The following is a 10,566-nucleotide window of genomic DNA, read 5'->3' on the forward strand; positions in this document are numbered from 1 at the left end:
AAAAAAAAAAAAAAGAGTGAGAATTAGGTGCTGTTCCCGAGTGTTTTAAAGTGTTTTAAAGTGTTTTAAAGTGTTTTAAAGTGCATGGTGAGGCCAACAGATCAGGAGATGACTGCCATTGAAGATGTAATTTGTTTGTTTTGTTTTGTTTTGTTTTTTGAGTCAGAGTCTCACTCTGTCACCCAGGTTGGAGTGCAGTGGTACACTCACGGCCACCCCAGCATCAACTTGCTGGGCTCCAGCGATCCTTCCGCCTCAGCCTTACAAGTAGCTGGAACTACAGGCGTGGGCTACCACACCCAGCTAATTTCGATTTATTGTAGAGATGAGGTCTCGCCGAGTTGGCTTGGCTGGTCTCGAACCCGCCAATCCACTTGCCTTGGCCTCCCTAAGTGCTGGTATTACAGGCTGAGCCACTGAGCTCAGTCTGAAGACACAGTTTGTAACTCACCGTTACTAAGAGGAGGCATGCCACGGTGCAGGGGAGGGGAATGGGTCATGTGGTGGGGCATCGAGACCGTCCCCAGTTGTTTGGTACTTGACCCTGGGGAGATTAGGGCAGAGAGATAGTGGCCTATAGCTTGATAACTTGAAAAAGGAGATGGTGGGGGGTGTGAGCTCTGGATTGGTTGGTTTGCATATGAAAGGTACTCTTAGAGGATGGTCCTTTACTCTCACTAAGAATTGGTGAGCCCCGGGAGGGGCGATCCCTCTGGGTCAGCAAAGCATCAGAATACAGAAAATGAAAAACGTGCTTAATGCACCGTGTTTTCCAGCCTGAGGGAAAAGACACATTTCCTCCTAATGATGCACAGAGGAATCCCTGACGGGACCTTTATTGAGGGACCCAGAACAGTGTGTGGAGCGGGGTCGCTGAAGGGGCACGCAGAGTCTGCAGAAGTGCTGCTTCCAAGCCCTTACCTTGTTTCTACACTTCTCCAACAGCTCAGAGCCTGACCTGTGGTCCACGCTGCGCCCCGAGTGCTCCTGCCCCCACGGGCTCACTTGCGTCAACCTTAGATCCTTAGGCAGCTGAACTCAGAGAAGTGCAGAGTCTATTGTGGACATCTGCTGTCCTGCTTTGGCCCTCCTCTGCTACCCATGCCTGTGTGTCTCTAGTTCTTGCTTGTAAAACAGGAGCATGGTGTCCGGCTCACAGAGTGGGGCCCTGCCCTGCTGACCAACACACCCTCTCTTCTTGCTTTCAGGGAGCCCAGCTGATAATGCCGCCCTCAAGTCAGGTGACCGGATCCTCTTCCTCAACGGACTGGACATGAGGTCAGAGGCCACTGGGGACACAAGAGCTTGGTGATGAACCATCCCCCAAGGTTCCTGCCTCTTGGGACACCCAGGCCACGGTCTCCATCTCCTCTGACCAGTTGCGCCCCAGGGTCTATCCCCCCACTACACGTACACACACCCTGGCCAGGACCTCAGTTCATTTCATTCTTCCAACCAGAAAACACCCCAGCTCCATGCTGGAGACCCAGAGTTACATAGCTGTGGACTTACTGTGTGGCCTCTATGGGCAGGACAGGGGAGGTCTGGCTGGTGGCTGTGGACAGGGCTCACCCCAGTCAGGCCCTCCTGGGCCATCTCTGCTTGGCAGGAACTGCTCCCACGACAAGGTGGTGTCCATGCTGCAGGGCGGTGGTGCAATGCCCACGCTGGTGGTGGAGGAAGGGCTCGTCCCATTCGCCAGCGGTGAGACCCCCCACTGCCATTTGGCTTCCTTGGGCCACAGAGACCCTGCTGGGCTGCTGTGTGTGGGATTTACAGTCTGCAAAGGACTCTGCTGTCACCCTAAACCTGCAACTTCCCTTTCCAGAGCTGTCCCCTAGGTGATGCTCTAGAACTCCAACGCACAGCCTTGGGTACCCTGCCCAAGGCTTTCCCTCTAATCCTGTCCCCAACTTGGGGCATCAGGTGCACCTTCCCATGCACAGCACTGGACAGCCACACCCCAAATCAGGAGGTCTATTGGCCCTAGATGCTAGGGAAACCTCCCTGGCCTGGGGACTCTAGGTAACTTGTGCCTCTCCTGTCTGTGGTCCCAGCAGACTCCGATTCTATGGACTCCCCCAACCCATCATCAGCGCTCACCTCACTGCAGTGGGTGGCAGAGATCCTGCCGTCCAGCATCCGGGTCCAAGGGAGAACCTTCAGCCAGCAGCTGGAGCATCTACTCACACCTCCTGAGCGCTATGGCGTCTGTCGAGCCCTTGAGAGTTTCTTCCAACACAGGTGGCCGGGCCAAAGTGGTGGTGGGGGAGACCTGCCCTGGGTGGGTCCCAAATCCTTGCTAGATTCACATCTTGGTCCCTCTGCCTGAGCCGTCTCAGCTCAGTTCTTCTGGAGGAGGCTGCAGGAAGGCAGCACCAGAGGGCCCAGGGGGTAGACAATCCGGCTACCCTAGAACAAACCCTGACTCTGACACCTCCTACCATGTGACCTTAGGCAAGTCACAGTCTTCTGTGAAGTAAGGTAGACAGGGAAGGGTCTCACTCACCTGTAGGTGCTTGCCATGGGCCAACCCCTTAGGGGAAAGGTTGGTGTCTTTCTTTTGGCACCTCAGCTGGATCCTGCCGCATCCGTCACACTCCTTGGTCCTTGAGGTCATTATCATGGCCTGTACAAAGCCCCTCACTGGTCCATACTTTTTTATTTTGGTTAAACAGCTTTATTAAGGTCGGGCTTAGCGGCTCAGCCTGTAATCCCAGCACTTTGGGAGGCCAAAGTGAGTAGATTGCCTGAGCCCACAGATTCAAGACCCACCCAGGCGGCTTGGTGAGACCTCGTCTCTACAATAAATCAAAAATTAGCCAGGCATGGTAGTACGCGCCTGTAGTTCTGGCTACTTGGAAGGCTGAGGCGGGAGGATTGCCAAAGTCCAGCAGGTCGAGGCTGTGGTGGCTGGGAGTGGCCACTGCACTCCAGTCTGGGCAACAGAGTGAGACTCCAACTCAAAAACACTACATACATACATAAACAGTTTTATTAGGATATAATTCATAGCCAGGCGTGGTGACTCATGCCTGTAATCCCAGCACCTTGGGAGGCTGAGGCAGGAAAATCACTTAAGTCCAGGAGTTTGAGACCAGCCTAGGCAACACAGCAAGACCTCGTCTCTACAAAAAAAAAAAAAATTAGCTGGGTGTGGTGGCACATGCCTATAGTTCCAGCCACTCGGGTGACTGAGATGGAAGGATCACCTGAGCCCAGGAGGTCTGGGCTGTGGTGAGCTGCGATCATGCCACCGCACCCTAGGCTGGGCATCATAGTGAGACCCCAACTCAAAAAAAAATACAATTCTCATATCATACAATTCACCCATTTAAGTGTAGGATTCAGTCGTTTTTAGTATATTCACAAATATATGCAACCATTTCCATGGTGAATTTTAAAACTTCATCACATCGGGCAATCCCCTCAGGTCCTCTCCCACTCTGGGAGCTTTTTTTGTCCTCTCAATAAATCCTACTTTCTTAAAAAAAAAAAAAATTATCACATCAAAAAGAAGCCCTAGCCGGCTCAGTGGCTCAGCCTGTAATCCCGCGCCTTTGGGAGGCTGAGGTGACGGGATTGCCTGAGCCCGCAGGTTCGAGACCCTCCTGGGCAGCGAGACCTCATCTCTACAATAAATCAAAAAATCAGCCGGGCCTGGTAGCGCATGCCTGTAATTCCGGCTACTGGGAAGTCTGAGGCAGAAGGATCACTGGAGCCCAGCAGGTCAAGGCTGCGGTGGCCGGGAGCGGCCACGGCACTCCAGTCTGGACGACAGAGTAAGACTCCAACTCAAAAAAAAAAAGCCCTAAGCCCTGTCCCTATCCTTTCCAAACACTCCTTTATCCCACCCTCTGACTTTAAGCAACCTCAGACTGACTTTCTGTCTTCTGAACTTTCGTATGAATGGAATCATATAAAAGTATGGACTTTTAATTCTGGCTTCTTTCACTTAGCATAATATTTCCAAGGTTCATCCAAGTTATAGAATGTACTGCATCCCTTTTTTATGGCCAAGTCATAGCCATTGTATGTCTACACCACATTTTTTCATCCATTTGTCCCGCTATGGCCATTGGGGTTGTTTCCACCTTTCGTTTCCTTTAGCTCGCTCTCCCGTTTCTCTCCCCTGCTAAGGCCACCAGTCAGAGTTTAACAGGCATCTTTAGTTCAAAGGTGTTCTTGAACAGTGGACATTGCTGCTTAGAATGATGTGTATTTTCTTTCACATCTTCATTGTGCTATAGTGTTCTGCTTCTGCCTTTTCTTTTTTTAAATATGTTTTAAATTTTTTTTTAATTTTTTTTTGTTTCAAAGATGTGAGGTACAATTCTGGATTTGTTATACATGTGGTCATCGTACAGGTAAAGTTTGGGTCTCCCACTGGTCCTATCTGCCTGTTTTGGGATCAGGTACCCTTATTGATATTATGTGCCCGCCCCCCTGGCAGTTTGTTTCTGATATTTTCACCAATTTCTATATGTTTACTTCTGTCCACGTTGCTCCATGTACATTTAATACATTGTTAATAGCTGCAGCCAAATTCCCATGGATTGTAGCACCATTCAGATTTTTATTTATTGATTTTTAGAATTGGCCTCACTCTATTGCCCAGGCTGGAGTGCAGTGGTGCAATCACAGCTCACTGCAGACTCAAACACCTGGGCTCAAGCAAGCCTCCTGCCTCAGCCATGTGTGTAGCTGAGATTACAGGTGCACGTGGCTAATTTTTTTTCTCTTGATTTTAAAAGGGATGAGGTCTTGCTATGTTGCCTAGCTTGTTGTAAACTCCTGACCTCAAGTGATCCTCCTGCCTAGGTCTCCCAAGGTGTTGGGATTACAGGCACGAGTCATCACACTCAGTTTACCCAGCTCTTTATTTTTGCAAGTCTTTCAGCCATACAGTGATATTGTTATTTTAATTTGGTTTTCTTTGACTACCAATTATTTTAAGCATCTTCTAATAAGCTTGTGAACTTTTTCTATGTTCTTCTCTATAAATTACCTGTTCATACTCTTTGTCCATTTTTCTTTTCTTTTTATTTTTTTGACTTGGAGTCTCACTCTGTTGCCCAAACTGGAGTGTAGTGGCACACTTCTGGCCACGGCAGCCTCGCCCTGCTGGGCTCCAGCGATCCTTCCGCCTCAGCCTTTCAAGTAGCTGGAACTACAGGTGCGCGCTACCATGACCGGCTAATTCTTGATTTATTGTAGAGATGAGGTCTCGAACCCGCGGACTCAGGCAATCCACTCACCTCAGCCTCCCAAAGCACGAGATTACAGGCTGAGCCACCAAGCCCGGCATCATTTTTTTCTTAGACTTTTTGTTCTTGTTGATTTGGGCAAGCTTCTTGGGTATTTTAGATACTGACTCCTCATTGACTTTGAACATTGTAAATATTTTCTCCCACTTGTTACTTCTGTTATTCTTTCATATTCTAATATCAATTCTAATATTAATGTCTAAGTTGTGCTTCTTTGAACAAATATCTTTGATTTTGTATAATCAAACATCACATTTTTGGTCTTACAGTTTTGGTTTTTGAAATTTTAAGAAGTCCTTCCTTGTTTCTGGGCCAAAAGATAGTCTACTAATTTGATAAGTTTACCTTTTCCCATTTTGGTTTCTTCATCCACCTAGAGTTCACCTTTATGTGTAGTGTGAGGTAAGTATCTAGTTTTATTTTTTTTCCATAAAATGCAGGGGTCAGCAAGCTTTCTACAAAAGGCCAACTAAGAAATAAGGCTGAGGTGGAAGGATCGCCAGAGCCCAGCAGTTTGAGGCTGCGGTGGCCGGGAGCAGTCACTGCCCTCCAGCCTGGGTGACAGAGTGAGACTCCAACTCAAAAAAAAAAAAAAAAAGAAAGAAATATTTTAGGCTGTTCAGGCTGTGCCAGTCTCTGTCACAACTTCACCTCTGCCATTGTAGATTGAAAACACCATAGACAATATATAAATGAATGGGTGTGATCTCATTCCAATAAAACCTTCTTTACAAAAACAGGCAGAGGCAAGATTTTAGCCCACAGGCCACCATTTGCCAATTCTTGATATAGTGAGTCAGTTTTCCCATTCATTTTATGTGAGTTTTTGTTTTGTTTCGAGATGAATGTCTCACCACATTGCCCGGGCTGGCCTCAATCTCCTGGGCTCAGGTGATCCTTCCACCTTGGCCTCCCAAGTAGCTGGAACAACCGGTGAGTGGCTACCATGCCCAGCTGGATATATGTTTTAATCTTCACAACAGCTCTGTGTGGTAGATACTATTTTGACCAACATTTTACTGACAAGGAAACTGAGGCACAGAGAAGTTAAGTAACTTAAGAAAGGTCACTTAACTGGTAAGTGGTAGAGCTGGGATTTGAATCTGGCTAGCCTATCCCCAGACCCTGCCAAATAGGGACAGGGCATGAGCCCAAACACTGTGGCATGGAAGTGCCGCCCTTGTCTACCCTCACCCCACTTATCATGGTGAGCCCCTGAGTAATGACCCCCTGTTTGTACCCTCCCCAGGAACATTGACACCCTCATTGTTGACGTCTACCCTGTGCTGGACACACCTGCCAAGCAGGTCCTCTGGCAGTTCATCTATCAGCTGCTGACCTATGAGGAGCAAGAGCTCTGTCAGGAGAAAATTGCATGTTTCCTGGGCTACACAGCCATGACAGGTAAGCCTTCTCCTCCCTGCCTGCAGCTGCTGGCTGTCCAGCCTGCCAGGTGAACAGCCACGTACCTGTTCTCACCAGTGAAGTCTTACAACTGGCCTGGACCCCTCCATACAGATGTGTCCACATGCCACACAGATACACGTCCAACACACCAGGGCTTGACTCACACGTGGCCCTGTGGATGTGCCTTCCCAGCTTGACCATTATGCTGTGTATGTGGTACATGGTAAACTTCAGACATCCCACTTAACCTCCCGGGGCCTCAGGCTTCTCACCCACAAAATGGGAGTGATTTTAGTGGCTGTGCTCGGGGGAAATGTGGCACAGATCAAGGAACTCTTATGCCTGCTGTTTACAGACATGCCAGCGCATGCCACCTGGATCGTGAGCACATGGCCAGGTCACACCTAGCTAGTACATACACGTCCACACTACACACACACACACACACACACACAGAGGCCTGCGGGGCCATGTGCAGCCTCAGCTTCCTACTGCTGCCCACCTGTTAAAGCATGCCCTCCTCCCCCCACCCGTGTGCCTGCAAAACCACACACTGTTAGGCTGTATGAATGGAAAGTGACCCTGTGAACCTACCCTGTTCTTGGCACTCTGCTATGACAGTCCCTGCAGATATGCACTATGCTGGCCCTTGTGTGCCCACTGTCTGTAGCCCGAGGGACCCACAGTTTGTTGGGGAGGGCTGAGGGGTTTTTGTTGTTATTTAGTTACTTATTTGTTTATGTATGTATGTATGTGAGTTGAAGTCTCACTGGTCCCCAGCCTGAAGTGCAGTAGCACAATCATGGGTCACGGCATCTCAACTTCCTGGGCTCAGGCGCTCTTTCCTCTTTAGCCTCCTAAATAGCTGGGACTACAGGCGCACACCACCGTTCCTCGCTACTGTTTTTATTTTTCCTGTGGAGATGAGATCTTGTCATGTTGCCCAGGCTGGTCTTGAACTCAAGCAATCCTCTTGCCTCAGCCTCCCAAAGTGCTGGAATTACAGGCATGAGCCACTGTGCCAGGCCAAGGACTGAGGGTTCTAGCAAGAAGCTCAGGGTCCATGCTGAGCAGCATATGCTCCATACATCTGCCTAGGTCTGGAAACTTCTATCCGCCCCATGAGCCCCTATGGGCAGCAGTGACTAGGCCTGGTGCAAGCACAAGGCATTGAGACCCTGGAAGTATGGGGTCCTAGACTCTTGTGGTGAGAAGAGTCCTGCTAGGGTGGGCTGTGGTCATCCCCACTCAGGCCTCTGTCCTCAGTTTAGCTGCACTCAGGTGCTCCACCTGTTCCTGGCACCCTGTTTCTTGCCCCAGGGCTTCCCCTTGAGAGTTGCCCTGGAGGCAAGCAGGTTAGGCCACATGGTCTGGGGTCCACATATCCAGGGGGATGACTCCTGCCCTTAACCTTCCTGCTTTTAGAGGCTCCTTGTCTGGCTGAGAGGATGGGGGGGCAGGGGGTGGTCCCAGCTCCTTTGCCTGTCCCACAGCAGAGCCGGAGCCTGAGCTGGACCTGGAGCCAGAGCCCGAGCTGGAGCCAGAACCAACCCCAGAGCTCCAGCCACGGAGCTCCCTGAGGGCCTCCTCCATGTGCCGCCGCAGCCTCCGGTCCCAGGGCTTAGAGGCTGGCCTCAGCTGTGGTAAGGCCCCCAGTGGAAAGGCTGGAGTGGATGGGAGAATACGACCTGGGCTTGGTTTTTCCACCTGTACAATGGGCTTGTTGAGGTGACCAACCCCAAGGGATGGGGGCAAGCAGGGCTGAGTGGTGGCCCTCCTGGGTCTGCAGGGCCATGGGTTCGGGGCTAGGTCTGGGCCTAGGCCTAGGCCTTAGAACTCAGATTCGGTAACTCATCCCCATCCCCAGCAGGCCCCAGTGACTGCCCTGAGATGCCCCTTCCTCTGATCCCAGGCGAGCGCCAGGCAGGCGATGGCACGTCCCTCCCCGAGACCCCCAACCCCAAGATGGTAAGACTTTTTCTCTGCCCTCCAAGTGGGGTTGGGTGGTGGGTGGGGAATGGCTGGCCCACAGGGCTAGACCTAAGAGACGCAGGCCAAGGGTCCCCTGTGAATGTTTCAGGCTGGGGCAGGCCTGGCCTCCAAGGCCATGTGAGGGACACATGGGGGGAGTGGGGGTGGACTGGACTCACCTCTGCCTCCCTGCCCGCCTCCAGATGTCAGCCGTCTATGCGGAGCTTGAGTCTCGACTGAGCAGCAGTTTCAAAGGGAAGATGGGGACTGTGTCCAAATCCCGGGCTTCTCCCCCAGGCCCCAGCCCGGCAGTCACTGCAGGTAGGGCTCGGCCAGAGCCGAGTGAGGACAGCACTGGCCTCTGTCATCTTGGCTGTCTGCCTGGGTGTTACCCCCACCCCAGACATACCCCCGGAGCTGTTTCTCTGCTCCATGTTCCCTTGACCTCCGAGACCTCCATGCATGGGTAGGAGCCTTCAAGGTCAGGGTTGTTCCAGCCCCTCCCATGCCCCTGTGATCCTCAGCTCATCTGTGGATAAAGAAAACAGAGGGCTACTCCCAAAGAATTCTCCAAGTTAGCGTGTGGCTATTGGATAAACTATTAAGTGCCTGTGTTGCTCTGTGAATGGCCCAGAGAAGATGGTTTCTCTGCAGTTTGCAAGTCAGGACCCCCGGGAGATGTCCCTGTGAGCCCAGGGCTTGCCAGGCTTGGGAGGTGCTAGAGAAGGCCCTCAGCCCTTGGAGTTGTGTTCAGTGGGTCCTGGGCGGGCCTCTGGTGTCCATTCCAAGATGGGCTGGGGACTGCCTGTCCCAGGGCCAAATGGTACTCCCCTTACCCACTCTGGCCTTTGGTCACCCTCAGGAATGACCCAAGGTCACCCAAGGTCTTCCTGTACCGTGCCCAGAGGGAAAGGGGAATGAACTGAGACACAGAACCAGCTGTCCTAGGGCCCCCCCAGCCTGCACCTGGAACCCAGGTGCTGGCTGAAGAGGGGTCCTCACGCTCCATCCCCCACCCCAGGGCCCAGGACCCTGTCCAGCGTCTCGTGGCCCAGCGAGCGGCTCCTGCCCTCCCCCTGCTACCACCCGCTGTGCTCGGGGGGCCTGGCCTCCCCCAGCAGCTCCGAGTCCCACCCCTACGCCAGCCTGGACAGCAGCAGGGCGCCCTCCCCACAACCAGGCCCCGGGCCCATCCACCCCGACAGCCCCCCGAGCCCGGACCCTGCCCGCCCGCCCAGCCGCAGGAAGCTCTTCACCTTCTCCCACCCCGTGCGAAGCCGCGACACTGACCGCTTCCTGGATGTGCTGAGCGAACAGCTGGGGCCCCGGGTCACCATCGTGGACGATTTCCTGACCCCAGAGAATGACTATGAGGAGGTGGGCGTGCAAGCAGGTGTGAAGGGTGGGCGAGGTGAGGCATGGTGTGGAGGTCTGCAAGGTGAAGTGTTCCCAGCTCCTGCAATAGGCCTAGTACCCTTGGATCTGCCCCAGGCTATCCCCCTGACTGCCCCAGTCTGTCCTAGGATCTGTCTTAGGCTACCCCACTCCCCGGCTTGAGCTATCTCACCCCTTGTCCTAGGCTACTCCACCTCCTGTTCAAGGGCATCCTGCCCCTTGCCTGAGGCTACCCCGTATCCCCTGTCCCAGGTTACCCCATCGCCGTGCCAAGCCAGCCCACTCGCAGTCTGACACTAACCCACGGGGCCGTCCTGTCCTTGTCCCAAGCTAGCCCATTCACCCTTTTCCTTGCCTCGGTCTCCCCCACAGATGAGCTTCCACGACGACCAGGGCAGCTTTGTCACCAACGAGAGGAGCAGTGCCAGCGACTGTATCAGCAGCAGCGAGGAAGGCAGCTCCCTGACCTACTCGTCCATCTCCGACCACATCCCCCCGCCCCCACTCAGCCCCCCACCGCCACCAC

The 10,566-nt window shown here is 52.7% G+C and overlaps 1 protein-coding gene across 1 annotated transcript in view; it reads left to right on the plus strand.

The window, feature by feature from the left end:
- Positions 1 to 10,566, plus strand: part of GRID2IP (Grid2 interacting protein) — a 34,955-nt gene that overhangs the window by 18,479 nt on the left and 5,910 nt on the right. The window contains 10 exon segments of the mRNA XM_021718896.1: positions 1,209 to 1,278; positions 1,610 to 1,704; positions 2,061 to 2,244; positions 6,517 to 6,671; positions 8,168 to 8,317; positions 8,545 to 8,642; positions 8,849 to 8,966; positions 9,667 to 10,022; positions 10,413 to 10,564; position 10,566. The exon segment at position 10,566 is cut by the window's right edge and continues 174 nt beyond it. Of these exon segments, the coding sequence (XP_021574571.1) occupies positions 1,209 to 1,278; positions 1,610 to 1,704; positions 2,061 to 2,244; positions 6,517 to 6,671; positions 8,168 to 8,317; positions 8,545 to 8,642; positions 8,849 to 8,966; positions 9,667 to 10,022; positions 10,413 to 10,564; position 10,566 (1,379 nt within the window).

Source organism: Carlito syrichta, unplaced genomic scaffold, assembly GCF_000164805.1.
Source record: "Carlito syrichta isolate Samal-C Ts95f unplaced genomic scaffold, Tarsius_syrichta-2.0.1 Scaffold113490, whole genome shotgun sequence".
NCBI classification, from domain to species: domain Eukaryota; kingdom Metazoa; phylum Chordata; class Mammalia; order Primates; family Tarsiidae; genus Carlito; species Carlito syrichta.